At 37.6% G+C, this 23007-nt stretch overlaps 1 protein-coding gene across 1 annotated transcript in view; it reads left to right on the forward strand.

Annotated features, from left to right (window-relative positions):
* The window catches only part of RUNDC3B (RUN domain containing 3B), a 54175-nt gene that overhangs the window by 29408 nt on the left and 1760 nt on the right, over positions 1-23007 (forward strand). The window contains exons 11-13 of the mRNA XM_010001580.1: positions 2085-2242; positions 21344-21490; positions 21835-21950. Of these exons, the coding sequence (XP_009999882.1) occupies positions 2085-2242; positions 21344-21490; positions 21835-21950 (421 nt within the window). The remainder of the gene's footprint in view (positions 1-2084; positions 2243-21343; positions 21491-21834; positions 21951-23007) is intronic.

Consider the following 23007-nt stretch of genomic DNA (forward strand, 5'->3'; position numbering starts at 1 on the left):
TTCCTGCTGTACCTCCTAAGTAAGTATGTACAGCCATTAGTAGTACAGGTGAATGAAGCTTACTGGGTTCTCAATATGACAAGAGATAAGGTAAAGGTGTCTATCTTCTGAGTTATTTGAATGGTAGGATAGGATCAGGTGTTGTTGTAGCAAGGTAAATCCCAGCTTTGCTTTATTGGATCTACAATAATATGCTGGTTTAGACCAAGAATCTTTGGTTATCCTACTATCCTGTCTTGGATATTTGCCCAGAGTAGATGTGGAGGAAAGAATAAAAACAAAGCACATGTATATGTGCTCTCTTTCCTCCAATGTTTTCTTGGCCAAGATGTATCAGCTCAAGGACTTCCTGAAGCTGACAAAGTTTATTTAGTAACCCATGATGGACCTCTCTTCCAAATACTTGTTAAATATTTCCTTAACCTCATAAAAATTTTTAGCATCCAAATAATTATTTTTGCAAAGCATTTTGCATATCTATCATCTGTTGTGTGAAAAGCCACCTCCGTTTCTGTCTTTTGAATCTGGCTCCTACTAGCTTCATTTCATGGTGCCTAGCTCTTGTATTTTAATAAATAATGAACCGTTGCTTCCTTCCTGCCCTCTCCAGGCCACTCTGAAAAGATGTTTGTCTTTTCCAAATTGTCCCTTGTCCAGATTAGTGAGTCATAGTTTACACATTTGTTACTTACATGAAAGTTATCCCTTTCCCATTTTGGAATGGTGTAAACTCTTCACCTTTGTGTAGTAAACTCCTGAATTCTTTGGGTACTGTATGTACTGGAGTTTTTTATGCTTTCACTGTTGGAATGATCTATTTCCGTGTCATTATAGAGAGCAGTATTTACTGCTCATAGAGTTCTGCTTCTAATACTGATGCTTCGTATCTAAAATCTTTTTGTCAAATGTTGTTTGATGTTTCTGGGAGACAAGAAATTTTATATTTCCAAATGCATCATTTAGTACTTTGAAAATGAGTTTTTTGAAAATTTAGGGCTCTAAGGAGAGCCTTAACAGTCAGGTAATAGTAACATTTGATGGGGTGGAACTAGGCATACTGAAAAGCTCTTACGTTTCCTTGGAATTTGTACTGAAACTAAAATAAATGTCGTAGCTAGAACTGTATGTAACAATAGAATCACAGAATGGTTGTGGTCAGATGGCATTTCTGGAGATAGTCTAGTCCAGCTTGACAGCTGGCAGCAGCTAGTGGGGTCCTGGGCAATCTCAGTTCAGTATAGCCATAGGCAATGGCCTCAGACCAGGCCAGCATCTATGAAAGAGATTGTTCCGCAGGCTCGAGATACGTGCTTTTTGCCTTTTTTTTCCATTTTTTCTTACTCTATCCAGCTTTAGCTAAGAAGTTATAAGAAGTTACTAGCATCTGACATGCTGGGACTCTGCTTGAAGCAGAAAAAGAAATAGCTGCTTAGTATTGTAACCAGATGTGTAATTTGTGAATGTACTTTGTGACCAGCCTGCTATTACAGCTGCTGTAAATACTCACATTGTGGATTTTTGTAAATGACTAAGTAGTTGGAGTGTGGTTAGGGCTTGCCCAACATTTTTATAGTAACAACTGGGAAAGCAATGACACAAATTCACATGCACATTCCAGCTGTACATGCCTGATTTTTTAAGTCTGGATCTCTTCCATTAACTATGCAGCTCCATATAGATACATGCTGCTCTTGTCCAGTATCCAATCACCTGCATCTGTTAAGTTGTTGAGTTCTGATCTTTTACTTGTACTGTACTTGTAGTGGCCAAGTGGCCACTTGTAGTGGCTGTTCTGTGTTGTTTTCAATACACAGATTAGTCTTTCATGCTGGTAGCATTCCTGTCTCATTGTTTCATCCATTATTCTATTCCTCTGCAGGAATATAAATAAGTATATGGTTTTCTTGGTTCCATAGGAAACATCATACTGATCTTAAATCAATTTACTAATTTGCTTAAAAACAGAAATCCTGGAACAAAACCCAAGTAGAACTGTAACAACTTAAACTAGAAAAATGTGAACGTACATAATGAAGTTTTTTCATAGTATGTTCTTTCAGACTTTCCAACATTTGTATTTCCAGGGTTACCTTGAAGAATTGGTACAACTCAGAGAAAACCAGCTATCTGAATCTCTCTCACAGAATAAACTGCTGTTACAAAGAATTGAAGATATGGATCTAGCCCATAAAATGGAGAAGGAACAGTTGGAATATATAATTGTGGAACTGCAAGACCAGTTGTAAGTTTGTATAATGGAGAAACATTTGAGCAGTATTACTTAATTTATTGAACTTAGTTAACTATAAAATACAAAGAACTTGTGGTCCTGTGGACATGAGACATACTTCTTCAAGGAATCAATGTATTTTAGCTTTCTTTTCTGTCAAGCCTTATACTTAGAAATGACTCCTGAAAACTGCAAGTAGTGTGAGAGAATCATTCTGAGGTTTTTGTTTGGTTGTTGTTTTTTTTCTTAGATCTGAAATCACTTACAGTAAACTTGCTTAAATTTTTAAGACATTTTAATAAAATATTCTAAATGATTATATGGACAGTGGGATTGAGTGCACCCTCAGGAAGTTTGCTCACAACACCAAGTTGTGTGGTGTGGTCAACACGTTGGAGGGAGGGGAGGCCATCCAGAGACACCTGTACAGAATTGAGAGGTTGGCCCAGGCTGTAATGTTTTTAAAGGGAAAAAACCAAAACAATGGCCTGAGCTGCCTGAAATCTGGAGCTGATCTGAGTGGGTCACGTGCTGCGGGAGACGGTGTCAACCTTACAGGACACACCCTCCCTGACAACCAGGATGTTTCTGACACCAGTCTGAATCACAGTGACCAGCCTCCCATTCAGGCAGTCCAGACAAATTACCAAATGGTTTATGCGAGTCAACCCCAAATAGGGGCCAGAGCGGATGTGCTGGGTATCAAAGTGTTACAACTCCACTAGTTACCCCCCATACTGAAATTAAAATGTAAAACCATGATCTGCTTTAACGAATTTAACCACGGTTTATTTCAAGGTCAGGGGTACACAAGGATACTCAGGATAAATTTTGATTAACAAATTTTAAGGGATTGAGTGAAATTGAGGAATAAAAAAAATACAGGTGTCTCGTTTGAATTCAACCTGCTCCCGGTTGGAGGTGTTAACCGAAAAGGTGAGAACTCCAAGATGGAGTATTACAGAACCAGATAGAGGGGCGGTGAGTGTTGTGCCCATCACCGATCCCGGTTAGGTAGCCGCTTTGTGTGCCTGTGAGGGCTGGTTAGATCTTCCCGGGTTGAGAAATCGCAGAAAGGCAAGTGAAAGAACTGAGAAGTAATTGCGCTTACAATTCAAGGTTTGGCAGGTTGAGGCATTTGTGCTGAGCTGCAGTGACTCTGCAGCAAATCTCCGTTCCTGTTGGGTCGTTTTGAGCCATAGCTCAGTTGTGATTGACCCCCTTGAAGGTTCTAGCTAGTGACCGGCTGCTAGTTGCTGGCCCTTGGGGTGAGTTGTGTTTCCAGGTTTCTCCACCTGTCCCTCCCACACAGCTCCCCTGCTTTGTCTTCAGCTGCCACGTTATCAGCTCTTTTACTAGTTAAGACCTGGAACCTAGGACCTGGAACCGGCAGCTCTGCGCTAACTACTGCCTTTGTCCCTGTTGCGTCATCTGAGTGATAGCTCAGTTGTGATTTATTTTCCCATTGAGAGATTCTGGCCAACGACTGAGCCACTGATTGCCAGATCTCGGGGAAGATCCGCACTTCTGGGGTTCTTGCGTCTGCTTCTGCACCATCTGCGAAGCTCTGGTCGTCTTCTGCTTCTCCGGTGATTCAGCAAGCACACATCTCCCACCACGAGCAGCCAGCAGCAGGCTGCGGCAGCAGTCCTTTACTGAAACTTCCCTTCAGGGTGAACCTGAGTCCCTGATAGGTATTTATTTTCTGATCCTTCGTTAGTATATGTGCTGACCAGTCAGCTGAGGGTGAGCATGTCCTGCAATAATGTTGCTGGTTTCCCACTCAAGTCCTGTCAATCAGTAATTTGCTATGTCCTTGACAGGCTTAGTTCAGTTTGTTATGGCTCTCTATTCAATCAACTGAGTTAATAAGAGGCATTATCTATTTATTATTAATGTGTCTTCAGCACATGCCAGCCTCATGAAGTTCAACAGTATGAAGAGCAAGGTCCTGAACGTGGATCAGGACAATCCCAAGTGCAAATACAGGAGGCTCAGTGGAGAATGGATTGAGAGCAGTCCGGAGGAGAAGGACTTGGGGATGTTGGTTGATGAGAAGCTCAACATGAGCCATCAGTGTGCACTTCCAGCCCAGAAAGCCAACCATGTCCTGGGCTGTGTCAAAAGAAGTGTGGCCAGCAGGTCAAGGGAGGTGATTCTTCCCTCCACTCTCATGAGACCTCACCTGGTGTCACAACCTGGGAGATTGTGGTGGTGTAAGTCAGGTTCTGACACCAGCTTTACTCACTACGGGCAGCCTCCCACGAGAGTTAGCAAAGCAATTGGACCAAGGGTTACATGGGTCTGCCCTTGGCTTGGGGCCAGAGGTACTATACCGGGAGTTCCCACGGGTGTAGCTCCTAAAATCACCTCACTCAATGGCCAAAATTAAGGTTTAATAATTAAAGGTTTATTAATGGCTAACAAGGGTACAAAGAGAAAGCGGGCTTGAGGAGTGTAACTGGGGTAAGTCAGGGGAAAAAACAGCATGGTGTACTTGTTTTACCAAAACACTCCTACAGGAGGTGTTACCCCGGAGAGATAGCGCACAGACAGAAAGTTATGGATAGAGAAGAAAGATTTATAAGCCTGTTGTGGTTTCCCCCTCTGTGGGGTTGATATTGTGCATGCGGAGTGAGGAACATGTACCTGGAGAATATCACAATTAAGAGGAATTAAAGGAGGAAAATAGCAGATATTGTTTTGCATGCGCAGCCCCGGTCCTGAGAGTACTGCTTCAGATTGCGAGCACTGTCCACACGGAGACGTCCTGACGCACTGGCCGTAGATGTGAGAGGGCAGTGTGCTCCCAGCAGCAGGACTTTGATATTCTTCATCAGCTTTCCCTTTTGCAGCTCCTTTAAAGTGATAGACCCTGACAGGACCTGAGCTAACCAAACGTCCTAGTCCTATGGTTGTAGCTGTTTCAGCTCAAGGAGTGTTCAGCTCAGAGATCTTGGCTGGCGACCGAGCTGCCCGGTGCTGAGTCTCAGGGAAGGACCCCACATCGGGGTTTTCACTCTCCACCCGCCCACTGTCCATAGCTTAAGCAGCATCTCTTCTCCTTTGTCCCTTGGGCTCCACCAACGATCTGCAGACACAGGGCAGGCAAGCAGCAGGCAGGTGAGCCGCGGGAGTCTTTTACTCTTACTTGGAGGGAGAACCTCAGTTCCCTATTGGTGTGTTTCTGATCCTGTTGATTTGGCATGATGCCTGACCAATCACCAAGGGCATAAGCAGCCAATCCACTGAGGGCAGGAGCAGCTTGCTACAATGCTACTGCTTTCCCACAGTGGAGTCTGTCAAACAAGGAGTTTGTTTGCCCTTGAGCAATGTCCTTGGTCAGTCTCATAGTCTTCGGTGTAGGTTCTCTTTTAAGCAGTTTGTCTCTGAGAGGTGTTTCTCTATTCATTAAGGGGCGTGGTCCCAACACCTGGAGTATTGTGTCCAGTTCCAGAGCCCCTGAAAGAAGCAGGACATGAAGCTCTTGCAGCGAGTTCAGACAAGGGCCACAAAGATAATCCTGTGAAAATGGGCTGAGAGGGTTGGGGTTGTTCAGCCTGGAGAGGAGAAGGGTCTGGGGAGGCTGTATAGTGGCCTTCCAGTACCAGAAGGGGCCAATAGGAAAGCTGAGGAGGGACTTTCTACAAGCATGTCTAGCAGTAGGACAAGGGGTAATGGTTTTAAACAGGAAGAGGGTAGATTTACATTAGACATTAGGAAGAAATTCTTTACTGTGAGGGTGGTGAGACTCTGGAATAGATTGCCAGGGGAAATTGTGGCTACCCCTCTCTGGAGGTGTTAAAGGCCAGGTTGGATGGGCCTTTGAACAACCTGGTTTAGTGGGAGGTGTTCATGCCCATGGCAGGGGCGTTGGAACTAGATGATCTTTAAGGCCCTTTTTAACGCAAACCATTTCTTGATTATTTCCAGCTTTAAGGCTACCCTTTTAAAAAACAATACTGGAAAGAACTTCCTTTTGAACACTTTTTAAAATGTTAGGCAGGAGAAGATGAAGAAATATTTATTTTCTTGTTAGACATTCTGTTTTATTTATGTGGGGCTCAGACACAGTAGATGTTCACATGGTAGTCCGAAAAACACTCAATCTGATGAAACATTTTGCTAGTCACCCTTTCTTCAATGCAAGGCAAAATATTAAAACAGTAGAAAAAGTCTTCTGTTTTAGTAGCATATATGACTACTAATATGGTAAGTATTTTAGTATCTTATGATCTCTACATCGTTCATCTTCCCAGCCCTGTCTGTTGGGTAGAAAGGTACTGTCCTTTTGCAGAGACACTCCCTGGTAGTGTTAAAAGACCCAGAGAGATGGAAGACTTGCTGTGTGGTGATAAATTGCCACAAGGCTGCTACATTATGTGACTGCAGTAATTGTGTGTTCTGTTCTGTTCTGTTCATAGTGATTACAAGACAAATTATTTTACCTTATTACTGGAGTAATTTGTATATATCTGGCATTGAATTAAAATGGAAGTAATATGTAGCCTTTGAAGCAATCCAGGGTGAAGAAAATGTAACAGCGGCTTTGGGGTATTTTGTTTGCCTCTGCTTAATATCTCACAGAGACAGCACCTCCTGGAAGGACATTTTCTATGCAGTAAAAAGTATTTCTACCTTGTAAACAAAGTGCTTTCTGCCCCCTTCCCCACCCCCACTTCCCCTCTCCACCTTGTGGTGGATCATTTTATTGCCAGGGCTTGACATGGATTTTATTAAAATCCTCAGGAAGACAGCATTTGCATTTTATTTATATCCATTTCAGAGTTGACAAAGGGAAAAAATGTTTTTCTGAGTAATTTTTTTTTTTTTTCTGATAGCTTGCAAGCTTTTGAGAGAGACCTGTTCTTGAGTTCGTTTTGGACTTACTGATGTAGCTAATGATTCATGTCACACTTCTTTGTCCTTTCTGATTATTTTGGGAGGGGGTGGGAGAGAGGTGTGAGCTCATTTAAACCCACTGTTATACTTGGAAATTTTGAACGTTCAGACCTGCAGTTAATTTTTCTCTGAGCTGTATGTAATCAGACTGTTCTAAAGATCTGTCTTAGGGGTTTTATTTTGTTTGCTCTTATGTAAAGGCATAAATTGTGGAGCAGTTCATGTTGTATCTTGCCAGCGTGTTCTTGTATAGTGGTTTGAGCCACTGCAGTCAGAAGCCTTGAACTACACTAGAGATTTGGAGAGAGGAGTATAATTTTAGTATTGTTATTGCTGTGAGTGTAGTGGACCTGTCAGATGAACTCCTCTTAAAGTGTGTTAGAAATTCATATTTCCTTACTGGGAAGAGGCAAGGGAAGAAATATTCCTAGGAGGTTTCTCATGGTGAATACCAGTAATAATTAACATATTTTAATCATTCTTTCATACTTTTTTTTTTCTCTTTTTTCTTCTATTTTTAATTTTTTTTTAATTCTGAACTGGCAGCAGACTATGTTGTACCACTAATGTGTCTGTAATGAGGCATGCATTTTGGCCGATTGCTTTTAATGATCCAGCTGTTTTATAATGGTGTTAACGTAATTCCAAATCTTAATGTTTTGCACCCCTACCATTAGTAGCATTTTGAAGTAGTGAATGTATACTGCAATGTTTTTTAATTCTTTACCAGCAGCTAAGAGCAAGTTTGGGATTATAACTCTGACTAAGGCATATATTACATTACTGTTTGTAAAACACTTTGAGATCTGATTTAGGATCGTTTGCTGTGTAATGGAAACTATTATAAATAAACATTCTGTATTTTTTTTAATGGCTTTTCTATTCCACTGGCTATTGGTGTTAAAGTAGCATGTTTTATTGCTTTAGATTTGTGTTGAGTATGTATTTGTTTGAGTATATATTTGTTTGAAGTTTCAAAAATGATATTTCAGAGGTATGCAAGTGTATGTTTTTTATATATTTTCAATGCATTTTGGCAGAATCTGAATCTAGGTCTAGGTTTGCCTACCACATCCCCCCCCCAAAAAAAAATATTTAAAAAAATGGAGTGGGGAATAGAGATCTGGAAGTATAGGTTGGCAGTATAGGTTGTTACTGTGGCCAACTTGGAAACCAGATTACAGCAGCTATCAGGGAAGGCCTTCGTGTTACAAATTCAGTTATCTACAGAGAAACTTTTTCATCTTCACATTTAATAAAGCAGTTTTCTGTAAAGCGTGGAATAAATATGGAGATTGGAGAAATGTGGAAATAATTTTTGTTTTACAGCAGCTGTGTAAAACATAATATTCTACAGTTTTCAGTATTCTTAACTTTGTCTCACATGCTTGAGTACCTAAACAACAATGAAAACCACAGTTTTCAATTTAGTTAGAAGCTATTTTGTGGATCTCATTAATATTAGTATCTGGAAATTACTGAAGCTGAAAATTTACCCAATTAGTTATTCATGAGAGAATAACATGTTTTTATCTCAATTGGATTACTTAGTAATATGCCCACCCTTCTGGGGACTGAATGTCTCACTTTGCTGGAGATGCATGATGGTAAATCAAGTTAGAAAAGTGACACTCGATAAGGCCACCTAATCATCAATCAGACATGTTTAAATTAATGTACAACTCATCAAGAAGGCTCAGACTAGATGTTAGGAAACATTTCTGTACCAAGAGGGTGGTCAAACATTGGAACAGGCTTTCTAGTTGTCAGTGCCCCGAGCCTGTCAGTTTTAAACAGACATTTGGATAATGCCCTTAGCAACATTTTTTAACTTGGCCAGCCCTGAATTGGTCAAGCAGTTGGACTAGATGATTGGTTTAAGTCCCTTCCAACTGGTTCTATTCTGTTCTATTCCAAAAAAACATCTGTTCTATTCTAAGACAGCTTTCTTTTTTACCACACTTTCAGCATTTCCAGATGAAGTGGTTGCCCAGTGATATACGTCATGTGTAATAATGATGAGGCATTTTCTGGCTTTCATCTGCTTTCTTCAGAAATGTTTTCTGTCGCTGGGACATGGTTGTAGTTGAACGTTAGAGAACAGGGCTTTTGGGTCCAGTCTTCTATAGAAATTGTGTATTTGTACAGTGTGGGTGGGGCAGTTCTTAAGGCCTTAATGTTCTTAAAATTAACGGCTCTTAAGTGCTTAAAAATAACAGCTCACAGGAGGAGAGCCAGGAGAAGCCTGTGATCCATGGAGTGTCTAACTGAAGAAAACAGTTTGAATTTCATAACGTTCAAGCAGTGATGGGGAGAGAGATCCTCAGGCCTCAAGGAAATTTATCCTGGAGCATTCCAAACTCACAGAGGCATCCATTTCTTTGTCCTGTAAGATCCTTCAAAGAAGGATTTGGTGTCTTTTGGAGCAGTGAGGCATTTGATTGTGCACCCCATCAGTAAAAAAATTCTGAGCACATCCCCCTAATATTTATTTATTTATAAAGTATGTGTACTACTGTACTACTATATTATGTGCATTATAAAACAAACACAAAAGCAGAAATTGAAAAGAATTACATGAAGATGAAATAAACACAATTGAATTTTTTTCATTTATTAATAGTACAAAAAGTTGAGGTTTTTTCCTGTACCTCAAAATATTGTCTTATCACCCCACTCTGGAGACCACTGCCTTGAAGTACTAATTATAGCTCAGTCAAAAAAGTGACTGGGGAAAATATGGAGCTGTTTGCTCATATCCTTGCATTCAAACTCTTCATCTCGGCTTAAACTGGCTATTTCTCCACTTTAGGTTGATTGTTAGTCTTTCTTTTGGCTTAGTCTGAGGTGCAGACTGCTGATTTTTGTTACTTTGAAGTTCAGATCTGAATCTGAAATTTATATTTCTTTATGCTAAATATTGATGTATTCCATCAGTTTCCTTAATAGTGACTCATCTCCTGCATGAGTGACTCACTGATATTTTAAAAGCTAATCACTTTAACAACAACAAAAAAAACTAAATTAAGTGATGGAAATAGGAAAAGCATTGTATACAAAGGTAAAAACCCCTCAACTTAAAATGCTTGAAAATATTTTTCTTGTGCTGTCATTTTTGTTAAAATGACAGTATGCATAAAGTTTACCAACATGGGTTTCCTGCTAAGATATTTTCAGGTATTAAGGCTGGTGTGCTGCTGTAAGAGGGTGCAGGCCCTTTGTCTCAACTGGTGAAGTATTTTAATTGTTCTAACATTTATGACAGGTATTTAAAAGTTATTTCTGAAATTCAGTTGCTGTACTATACTTTATACTTCTCTGTTTTTTATCTCCTTCTACTGTTTCTTCCCATATCCCTGTCTTGTTCTGGTGTTTTGTGGAGGGGCATGAGGAGGGAAGGAAAGTAAAAAAAACGGTTCTGTGTTTGGAATTCTGTCTTTGGTTATGGCACAAATAAGACTCAAATTGCATTAAGCTTCTCTGTGTAATTAAGATTTTTTTGGTATGTTTTAGCAAATCTTAAAGCTAGATTGATTTAATTTGGCTGCTACTTCAGAATTGATCAGTCTTTTCAAGGCCCAAACAGTGCTTGTAACTCCATTCTTATCATTCTAATGTAGCTGTCTGATAGATCCAGCAATACTGCAGGTCCTATCTGGATAACAAGTGTCTCTGTAAAGACAGGCAATTACAGTTTAGTTGCAACCCTGAGAGACTTTCGGTGACACACTTTAATTACAGTAAATGTGTGTATTTTTCCACTCCTGAGTTGTACACAGCTTATCACATATTCCTCACTCTTTTCCACGCATTGACTGCTGAACTGCTCTCTACCCACATACCTTTTTTTCCCTATGTTAGCACTGCATTGAGCTCAGGCTAATGCCTCCTGCCTTTTGGGGAAGTCCATCAGCTCATTCTCAGAGCACTTGAACATAGCCACAATAGTTCTGTGAGAGCAGCATGCCAGAGTAAATGCATGCACATTCAAGTCCAGGCAAAATAAGCTTGTCTGTTTGAAATACAACATCAGATCTACTATTTATCAGATCTACTACTATTGAGTACTTGAAGGAAGATTCAGTGTATTCTTTGTTGCAATGATAATTCCTTTCCAAAGATTGATCATGCCCTGTTTGATTCAAAAACTTCCTTCTGAAAATCGTTATCTATACTTCTTCTCCTTGCTTTGTCACGATTCTGTTTGTAAATATCCTAAGGCACAAAGTTCAAGAGGATGTAGGTGCTGTCAGGGAGAAAGCAGAGAAAAGTTTATCCAAGGAAACAGAAGCAGAAGGGTCAGAGCAAAGGCTTTGAAATTTAGCCTGTGTTTTGTCTCCTTGTAAGTAAAACTTTAAATGTCAGTTGCCTGACTTTGTAATCTTCCCTCCTCTGCACTCTTACAATTGTTTTCAGATAGTCTTCTTGTAAGACTGAATTCCTCAACTGCATAAGTACATTAAATCCAATTTGTTGTAGCTGCTTTATTTTCTCACCAGAAGGAATTGGGAGATTATCATTTAATGTTTGATCTTCTTGGTGAATTTCTTTCTTTCCTAGAATGTCAAATCTGAGAATGTTAATCCTTCTTTCCTTTTAAAGCAAACAAATACGCAGATTTAAAAATAATTGCAGTCAAGCCTCCAACATGAGGGACACACTGGTCTTAGCATCCAGAAGGGTTATATGGGGTTTGATGGCAGCCTTAAAAAAATTACTTATTCTGCAAGATGCAATAGATCGGGAGGGATTTATTTTTAAACCCTCATATTTTAATATCTCATTCTGAACTTCTAGAAAGGTGGTTTAAAATGTTTATTTTAAAATTAATCTTAAATTTTAAGAAAGTTCAAAACTTTTGAAGTTACTGATGTCTTGAAGAACAAGATGTGTCGGTATATTCACAGCAAAATGCTGGCTGACTCTGAAGTGAAAACCTCTAATTTTTGTAAGGAATCTCTCCTCTCTGCTCTCTCTTTAATTTTTCTTTTCTTTTCTTTCTTTTTTTTTCCCTTAGTGAGTTAGACAATCATAGGGACTTTGGTTCTTGGACCATTTTACATACTTAATAATGTTAGCATGGCAATGTGTTCCTTTATCTGAATCTTGAACGTGTAATACTAAAATCTATTTTAACAGTGGCATCCATCCATCTTTTCTCCCATAGCTATACTTCTGTGCATAAAGGCATCACATATAAGTAGCAAGCAAGAAAGCTTTAAGTTCCTTGGGCATTAGCACTTCATTCTAAATTCAGAATTTTTATCCAATGTAGAATTATAAGTGGGAGCAGGGGGACCTAAGGCCCTTTAAATAATGAGAAGTATTGCACCTTTGAGGGCCTCAGTGCTGTGCAGTTGCAAACGAAGTGCATTTCCAGTAGGAAAGCATATTATATGGATTATGGAGTTTCTTCCTCTGTTGATATTACGTGAACTGTGACAGAAAAATAATTCTTGCTTTGACGTAGTAATGCTAAAGGACCTATATGACAAACACCAATGTTTTCCTCTTGCAATTACACAAAGAGAATTACCTCATGTCTAGAACAGATGAACCTCAGGTTTCGATTTCATTAAAGTGTTTGCTGCAAATGGAGGGGACAGAGAATGTCAGCAACAAATGTAGAGTCAGTCACGATGCATAATCTCCTGGACTACAATAGTAGAGAATGAGTTAGATCTATTTGTGCTTTACTCATTTAGATAAATAAACTTAAATTACCACTTTCTTCTGAGTGTCCCAATTTTTCTTGCTCCCTTTTTTAACCCTTATTTTTATTTACTGTAGATTTGCTTCTATATTGTGGAAGATACCAATATGAAAAGCTAGTATTTGATAATGCTAACACATTAATTAGAAGAATAGACCACACAAATTAGAAGAGTTATTTTTACAGTCTTCTAATACATGTAATGCAAGTTGCATGGATTTCAATACCATACTAAGTGGACTTTAAATGACAAAGAGTAAAAATACAACTTTTTTTTTTTTTTCAAGGATGGAAGAATAGTGCCAATTGGGCACTATTGGGCTCCAATTGGGAGGAGAGGCTAGCTCTGTATTGCAGAGATGTTATTTTATCATTGATACACTGCAGCAATCTCACTAAGTATCTTCAAACAAAGCAAATTGATATTTAAATTATCCTAAATTTCATTTTCATTTGGCTATATTTACTGGTTTAGATAAATAATTTTGAGAATTTTTATCCAGTAAAAAGGAATAGAAAAATCCATTTTATACTTTCAAAACAAAATTAAAAGTTTCTCTAAAATACAAATAGTTTTACCTAAAAAAAGGTGAGTCACAGGTCAGTGTCTGTACACAAACAGTCACATAAATGTTTTGAGTTTTTTTAACAGTGGTATTGTATATTTAGGATTCAACTTGTGGGTTTTTTTCTTTTTTTCTTTCCAGTTTTTAAGGCTACAGCCTTGTGTCTTGGGTTTCTACAATGCCTTGTTAAGACAAAACACGATTAAAATTATTTATGGAAAGGCTTAAAATAGAAAAAGTGAAATGTCTGAAGTTATAACCAAGAAAATACCATGTAGTGTGTAAACTGATTTCTTGAGCAAGAAGCTTTTATTAGCTGCTTTTCTATTTGGATAGCAAGTGGTTGAGATTTAGATAGTTCCTTTTTCTGTTTGTAATTTTAAATATTCTTACACAACCACTTAACATAATAAAATTTTCACAATTGTTTTGTCCAAATTATAACTGGAATTACACTTGGCAAAGATTTTTGTTTTCTCCTGTTTTTCCATTTATCTTGTTTATTTTCTATGTGTGTGGTTTTTTCTCCCCCTCTCCTCTTAAGTCAGAATTTTGTCCTGCATGTTTTTCATTCTGCAACTGCCTTAAACTTTGAAGCTCTGCCTTTTAATTCTAATTCACCTACCAGGAAGAACTTAGTTTACTCATGGCTTGCTGCTCTCAATGTAATTACATGACTGACATGGGAAAAAAACAAACCCTTGAATGACAAGCTGTGTTGGAGAGGACATGAACTAAAAGGCAGATTTGATAATCTGTCCTCCATTTTTCAGCAGCAAGGATCTGATAATTGAAGAACTGAATTAAAGGCTGCTCTTTTTTTATAGTTTGGTTGCTAGTTAAGTTTTTCTTATTTTCAGTCAAGACCTGCTATAGGAAGAAACTGGTTGTGTTGTGCCTGTTCTCTTCCAGAAGAATCAGGCCTGGTTATTTTTCCAAGGACATGAAAAGTGTTTGTAATGCACTGTAGTAGTGTTTTAATGAGCACACACAGAGGTAACACACTGTAGTGTGTTTTGATCCATTCTGAATGTGTATTTTGAAATAAAATCTCCAGCATGTTTCTGCCAGCGTAAGTTTATCCAAGTTACTCCAAAGGTGAAGGAGATCAAAGACTGCATAAAATTCATGACTGATTTTTTTTTTGATGGAGGATATATTTCAAGATCGCTAGGAGATCATAAAGGAAGACAAAAAGATTGCTGAGCAAGCTTCAAGGGCATCTGTACTGTGGCACAACTTATACCATTGCTGTGACAGAAGGAGATCTGTTGGCCAGTCAGAAAATGTGGTGTTGTAGGATGTACCTGGATTTTTTTCACTGCAGCAGCTGCTATTAGAAAATCTGCCAGGATCTAACTGCTCTGGCCTTTAATTTGGGGAATACTGTGTCTATGCACAGGGCACAAACCTGAGAGAGGTGATATATTGCAGCATCAAAGTCTACTGGTAAGTAACATATTTTCATACCTGCTGATCTAATTTCTCAAAGTCCAATGACATACCAGTCCAGACAGCTCATTGTCTTGCTACAGTACTGATGATTTGATAGTTCCTTTTTATTTTAGAGTTGCTCTTACAGATTTTAGTTATGTTCATGTATGCTATCAATTTGAGTTTGCATTCCATATTTCCTGTCCTAAATAAAGTTTTTTAAGCTTGTTCTTTCTTATTAAAATGTTTTCGTTGGGTTTTTTTAAGCTTTTATTTTCACTTTTACTTTTCACTACTCAGGTAGTTCTTGAACTGGAACACTCATCTGATATAATTCCCTTTCTAAGGGAATTTGTCTGTTTGGTTTATTTCCTGTCTTCATCTGCTGGTAGGAGGGCAAATTGCCAACTGGACTGGCATTTTCTGGATTTGGAGAAATTAAACTTGCAGGTAAGAAATTACTGGTTTTTCATAGGTATAACTGGAAACAAAACTAACTTTTTGTTTATTAAACAAAAATATGTGTAAAGGGGCATTTCAGAATAGGATTCCAACAGAATGAATATGGATTTGATCCAGGGGGAAAGTGGAAAAATCCAGTCTAGCTGAAATGAGACCAGAGATTTTATGTGACTGCTAAGATAAGTTTTTTTCTATATTTGCTTGGACTAAACTAATTGTTAAAATTTATTACTAATTTGTTTTTAAATTTCCAGAGGTGATATAGTTACAGTGTAGTAAGTGACCACAGATAATAATCTTTTTCTGTCATTTCTGGCTTGCATGCAGAAACCCCACATGCAGGTCCCCATTTTTTGTCCCCATTTCCCACTTGGAATGAATCAAGTCAAGTCACACTTTCAAGATGCAGAAGTCTTAGATGTGTCAATTCAAAGGAGTGATTTCTTATCCTTTGAAAAGCAGCTGAGCTGCCAAAAGTGATGCTAGTGCAAACAGAATTGTTCATGAGATTACCTTGTGAATTAATTTTTTCTAAAAAAAGCTTATTTTAAAAAAAAGGTGACTGTTTTGATGATCCATTTTCATGATTGATTCAGGCTCCTACATGATTGTACCAAAATAACTGAAATGGCAGCATACTGTGGAGTGGGGATGAGAATGAGCAATTGCAATTGTATTTTATTATAATGTGTACTATACATAGTGATATTCTGCTTGTGTTCAGTAAATAATCTCTAATTAATAAATAATTAATTAAGAATCTCAAAGCAATAAAAGTTGGGGGAATCAGCAATGAATATTCTGGAGAGTACCTGGCAAACACAGGCCAGTGAATACTCGTGGAGAATACTAGGCATCACCAATCTCTTTTTTCCTACTTCTTAAATACTCACAGCTTAGAAAGTCAGAAGCATGCAGAGAAGTTTCTGGGAATAGCTGTATAAAGCTGATGTTAATACTCTGGCTGTTGCTGTTATTCTTGAATAAAAGTAAATAAATTTACAGTCCTGGAGGGGAGTTGATGTATCTGCACTTCAAGCAGACACTTCTAATTTGAGTGTGTGTTAGTTTTGACTAATGAATCATCAGTTTTATTTTGTAAGAAGCAGAAATTCATTAGCAGGATGTTTTTATTGAATGCTTTTTTTGTTTTCTGAGAGGAACTTAATTTAAAAAGCAGTTCCTTATGTAAGCCAAATATTTGTTAGCTTTTAGTTATATATTCTAGTATCAATATGATGTTCTAATTTCTTTTGCTGCTTTTCCTGTTATTAGTTGCAGTAGTATTTTGAATTTGTATGGAGGCTTTTTTTAGACACTAAAAAACCCCACCACAATTTAAGTGTCATAACTTAAGTGGAGTATCCTGGCCTAACATTGTGAGAATGTATTATTCTTCTCTTATATATGTGCACTATGGAAAAATCTATGCTGTGAAGTAATACAAAGGATATTTGATAATTTTTAAAGGAATTTTTTGAAAATATGTTTTTCTCCAGCATCACCGATGCCTCTCTCCTGTAATAAATCCCAAAAAGCATTTCATTGTGTTTGTCTCACCACTCTTCAGGATGCTAATAGCATTTCAGCAATTACTTGCAAAGGAATTACAAATGCTTTTTCTCTGCCTGCCACCCTTTCAGTGGTTCTTGATTTTTGTAATGTTTTTCAGAACTTTAAACACTATATGGACTTATCTTACAAAAAACATTTGTTGAGGTGAGGACTGCTCAGGGCACAAATGTCGCGAGTGGGAGAAAAACAAATGTGCTCTTTCTGCAGATCACAAAAAAGCTTCTGCTGCTTTTAGCCTGCAGGATTATAAACAGCTGGAAATGATTGTAGGTAGAGAAGATACCAGTTAGTAGATGGAAGAGAAAAATTCACAGGCTTTCACACAACCAAGAACAATTTCTTAGTTTTTTTGCTTAAATTAGGTGATGTACCACAAATCAGTTTAACCCCCCTGCTCTTAGAATTAATTCTTACATATTCTTCCTACTCTGTACAAAACCTTCTGCATTCTGCAGCCTCACCAAATTAGTCAAGGATACTCAGCCATATCTCACATGCTGCCTTTCTTCCATTAAAAAAATAATAATACAATCTCTTATTAATATCCATTTTATTCTCCATGTACCAACTAGCTTCCTGAGATTATTACATTTAGAAGCTATTGTTTTTATCTTCTCTTTAGCTTTAAAATTTTCTGTTTCCAGTCTGAAGAAGAGGAATTAACAGCTTACTGTATATATGCTTACTTGCTTGTTTGCAAACTTGATTGTATTTCTTTCTTTTTTTAACTTCTTTCTCTAGTACTCACTCACTCTTTTTCTTCCCTTTTTGGAAGTGCCTTTCTCTTACTCCTGTATTAAATGGCTTAACATATTGTCTACAAACCTTATTTTGCATCATCCTTAAATCATCACAGCTATAAAACCAATAGAACAATATTGATTTTATTTTAAAATACAACTGCATACTTGTGATCTTCAGTGTTATTCTTAGGATGCATTAGGGATTTTTTCCATATAAGATAGTCTTGTAGGTTATGAGGTGGTATTTTTCATAAAATATAGGCTTTAAGTCTTGGTCTACAGGTGTTGGCTCATTCTGCTTTTCAGTTGGTGTATCATCCCAACAGTTCATTCTTGCAAGTAGGAGCAATAGAATAAAACCTGTTTGTACAGGAGCCATTCAAGTTCAGTATGTTTTACTACAGACCAGCATTTTATAGATAAGCTTATATATTATTTTTATGTGAACTTTTGGTTACACTTTTTAAGTATTTCCCAGTCAAGGCCCAAGGAGTTCAGTACTTAATTTTTTGTGTGTGTGTAAATAATGGAAAATATTAATTTTATGTTCTATGCTTGAGTATTTTGTGAAACTTGTAAATATCACAAATTCTCTATTTGCCAATTGCACCAATTCTTCATTTTAAATTTTTGTTCTTTTAAGACTGTTCTCTGATTTTTTCCTCTGAAAACTTTTATATGCCAAACTTATTTTGCTATGCTAGCAGCGAATAAGTTTTAATAGTAATCTTCTTTTTGGTTAAACAGCCTGACAGTAAACATATAGAGGAAAGCTCATCATCTTCATTGCTCTCCATGTGATCATTAAGGAAAGTCCTACTTAAAACCCAGCAGTGTTGCAGCTAGCTTGGCCAGTTGTTTGCATTCTGAGGAACAAGAGTAGTGTGACTGGAAAAATGTAATCTGCCTTGGATGAAATAAATTACTTTGAGTGCTCTTAACATCTAGAAAGAGCTCTTCTCATCGGACCAAAAACAGGACAGCACTCAGTAATCCTGTGCAGCATTTTTTCACAGTGTGTTTTGGAGTCTGTGTGCTTTTTTCATTAAAACTTGATCATATTTCCTTCATTTTTAAGTCATATCTGTAGTATAGTAAATGCTTTTGTCTCAATTCCCCCCCCCCCCCCCCCATTCTTGTATATTTGTAGCAAGATCATTTTTGCCTCATAGTGATTAAGAGTTTGAGGATGGTGTATGCTGTATAGATGTACTGCTTAGGGACACACCTGGTGAGGTTGGCAGTGCTTTAGGTTAACAGTTGGACTTGAAGATTTTAAGGTTTTTTTCCAACCTAAATGATTCTATGATTCTGTGCAGTTTAATACCTCAACTCTTGAAATATCTCTGGTTAATATGTGTAACTGCCTTTGTTTATCCTGAGAGAATTGCAGTTTGCAAGCATTGCCTTTAGGAAGTCTTTGCTGCAGTGGAATCTCATGTTACTTTTAAAATGGCTAATGGCTGCAAGAGAACAAACAGCTGAATAATCTACAAGGCTGAAAAAAAGAGGTGACCACTACCACTACCTGCTGTGAATATTGTTTAACTTCCTATTGTCTATACTACCGTTTTATATTCACTGACTGCTGTGCTGGTACTGATGTTATATGTTCAAAGAATATATAAAGGTGGTAGTTACTTCTGTATCCTACTTGATGCCTGTTTTTCTTCCTGAGCATGGTGGTGTGGTTTGAGTATTATATGCTGGAACTGTCTTTAAATGTTATTATGCTAAAATCCCTGCAGCAGTTTGGCTAGGCTTTGTTTCAGAATTTCTTTGTTCACACAGAAACTTCAGGTTATTATAGCATAAAGATTTGTGGAAAAAGCTTCAGTAGAGAAACCTACGTAAAATGCCAAAATTCCACTATTAGCAACTCGTCTGTAGCTGTGTGGTTTTGGCATCTTTGCTCAGCATATTTATTTAATAACAATTTACACTGCTGCTGAGTTGTGTGGTGATAACACACAGGGGTTGTTGAAATGGGAATTTACACGTGTTACACGTTTAGGAATTTGCATTTAGTTACTGTGTGCATAGTTACTGTGTCCTATAAGGGAACTTCCATGAAAGCACACAAGGAGTCTTCTCTGAATAAGGAGGTGATGTGGTGTGGCTTACCTTGTAAGGACTTGCTAAGTGGCTATTTCAGTTTCCTCAAATCAGCAAGGCTTTAACAGACCTGTTTAATGCTCGATGTACCCCATGAGATTAGGAGAATTACATGAGGAAGTGACTACCATACAAGGTATTTTAAATGATAGCTTTAGGTATCAAAGTCGCATTCCAAAGAGTATCAAAGTGGTTATTCCTATAAAACCCCTTAGGCAGGAGGGTGAGGGGGAGATGCCAGGGAAAAAAAGTTAATTGCATGAACGCCTGGGGACTTTGTTATCTTGAGAAAAGTTTCTTGAAAACAGTTTTGTTCACTGTGGTGCTTCACCACCTTCTCTTGCAAAATTGCTGTGCATCAGCCTCCTCTGTCAAACTCAGGTATGAAAAATTCCTTCCTGAACTCTGTCTTAACTTGTTTCAAGGGAAATTTTGGCTCTTTGGGTGGTGTTACATGCCCTTGCTGAGGTTCTTGTTTAAACAGTTCAGATACCACCAGAATGAAAAGTGCATTTTAAAACTGTTGACAGTGTTTTTTGAATTCACTTAAATGCATGTGTACCATGAAGAATTTTATTTGCTCTGCAATTTGGCATTTCAGATAGCAACAGGACATATGGCTTTGAACTCCTGCATACATTCAGTATTGAACAACTATTTACTTCAGGCCACAGATAGTCCGACTTGTTGTAAAGCAGCATTTTACTATTGCCTGGTATTTCATGGGTGGGAGGATTTATGAGTTAACAAGAAATACTGTGTGTTTAGAACTTGTGTTTTGTACAACAGTGTAAGAGTAATTAGAGGTTGCCTTGTACTACTGAAAAAAGCTCATCTTGTCTTAGGCCCTGAAGAACCATGTACTGTCTTTATTTCTGTATGACTTCTGGCAGATGATTTCCAATATTGGCATACTAGCTTCCTTTGTTTCCAGAATTTTAGAAGATTGATCTGCTTCATGGGAATATGAGACAAAACTAATGTGAACATGTAAGGTTCCCAGTTAACACATTTTCTGTAATTTAAAAATATAAATCACTAGAAACTGCAAAGTGGTAGAAAACAGGATAACTATATGTTATATTTTACTTGGAAGCATATAACAGAATTAATAAATATGGTTTGTAGCTCATTCTGTGAAAGTATTGGGGGGGAGGAAGGGGTGTTCAAACTGAAAAACAACGACAAAAAAACAAACAAAAACCCCAAAACAAACCAAACCAAACAAACCAAAACAAAAAAAACCCCAAACAAACCAAAAAACCGAAGCAAAATATTGGGAGAGGAAGAAGGACATCGCATTCCCATAGCTGGTTTGCAAAATATTTGGACTGTTGATTATGGTCATGCTGGCAGAATCTTTAGAATGCAGGAGTTTTTTTATTACTTTTGCAGAATTATTTGAATTTCAACTTCTCAATAGGTTTCTAAGTAGCTTCCCCTAAGAAAAATGAACAGTTTAAGATGCTTTAAGAAAACTGCTCTCTGTTGGTCACTCTGTGTATAACATCAACTTGATCAGGACTATGAGTTCTATTTTTCTTTCTGTACCTTAAGGAATTGCATTTAATAGACTGAGATTTACTGCTTTTTATATTTACAGGACTGTGTTAAAGAATAATGACTTGAGATCAAGACAAGAACTAACTACTCACCTCACCAATCAGTGGCCTTCCCCAGGAGCTCTGGATGTCAATGCTGTTGCCTTGGACACTCTGCTCTATAGAAAGCACAATCAACAGTGGGATGAGTAAGTTGAATATTTCTTTTGATTTGCCTTTAGAGGAACAGGGAAACACAAAATTATACCTTTAGCATACTCTTAAATGGATCCTATTGAAAGTACCTGTTACAATGTGCAAGGATCAGCTGGCAGAAACAACCAGTTTATGCTTACCATAAAAATTTCCTTCCTTTGAGTTATTTTTTTTTAAAAGGGGGAGATTGAGGGGGGGGGTTGCATGTGGAATATTTGCTTTAGAGAAAAACAGTGTTTTAGGAAACAAACAAAACATTGTTAACTTTTTCAGGAGAACTGAAGAGACCTAGTTAGATCTTTAAATGTGCTACTTTTAAATACTACTTGCTTTGTAGGAAAAGTTTTCAAAGTCTGGACCAACTTTCAGCTGAAGTTAGTCTTTCTCAGTCCTCTCTGGATCCAGGTCACTCACAGGATGGGAAGCAGGATGGAACGAACTTGTTAAATGAAGGTACAGAGCCAGTATAATGGCTTCATTTGATTTTGTTCTCTGTGAGATGAATTTTTCAATCTACATTGAACAATATATTTTTTCATTTTTATGCAACTTGTCTCAGTTTCCCTAATGACTGTACTTGAAGTAAATTTGGTTTTTTGGTAAGATGCCCAGTGCACCCCCAATAATTATAAGATTTCATGATGTATTTAAAGCTAAGCTTCAGATACATTTCATATCATCCCTCTCCATCACAGAACCAGACAGCTCAGCTACAAGGAGGATCTTCTGTCATCTTTCTGATATAACTAACTTGAATCTTTTGAGTTCTTAAAGTTTCTTTTTTTGTTTCTTGAGAGAAACATTACAGGCACTGGATTTGCAACTGCCAGAGTCATTCTTACATCTTGCATTCCATGTTTATCTGTAGAGATGCAGCCTGAATTGCTCCTGTTGAAATAGAGAGGAACGTGATACAAGCCATGCTAGTATATAAATGTAATACAGGTACATCCTCAGCCCCTTCCAAAATCTGTACAACCATCATAGTTGAGCTGCTCCATCTTGTGGGCAATTGTGAAAAGCAGAAAAATGCTGCAAGACTTCTGAAATAGTAGGATTTTGGGTACAGAACAAAAATTGCAGTAAAAAAATCCTTTTTGGATCTCATAAAATGTTAACTTTAAATATACTTGGTAATACAGAGCCTTAGTAGTTCATAACTGTAAAATTTCTTGTATTAAAAACATCAAGGGTGTAAAATTTAGAATATTTTTTAAATGTGAAACTTAACATGTAAATTGTTTCAGGTTAGCTTAGAGAAGGTGAAATACTATCAGCATGGCAATTACGAAGAGAGCTCTTGTGCAGATCTACTTGCAAATGTCTCTTTACAATACCAATTGTTCAAAGTTATGCTTTATCTTCTGTAAATTGATGCGTGGCAAAAACAGTTTATAATAACAGTTTAGGCTCTTATTTAAAGACTATGTCTTTAAAGGCAGCATAACATCTTGCTTCTAAATTACTGGTATTCATCAGTACCTCCGCTTTAGTATAATTTTGTAAGACA

The sequence above is a fragment of the Chaetura pelagica genome, unplaced genomic scaffold (assembly GCF_000747805.2).
Source record: "Chaetura pelagica isolate M959 unplaced genomic scaffold, ChaPel_1.0 scaffold127, whole genome shotgun sequence".
Taxonomy (NCBI): domain Eukaryota; kingdom Metazoa; phylum Chordata; class Aves; order Apodiformes; family Apodidae; genus Chaetura; species Chaetura pelagica.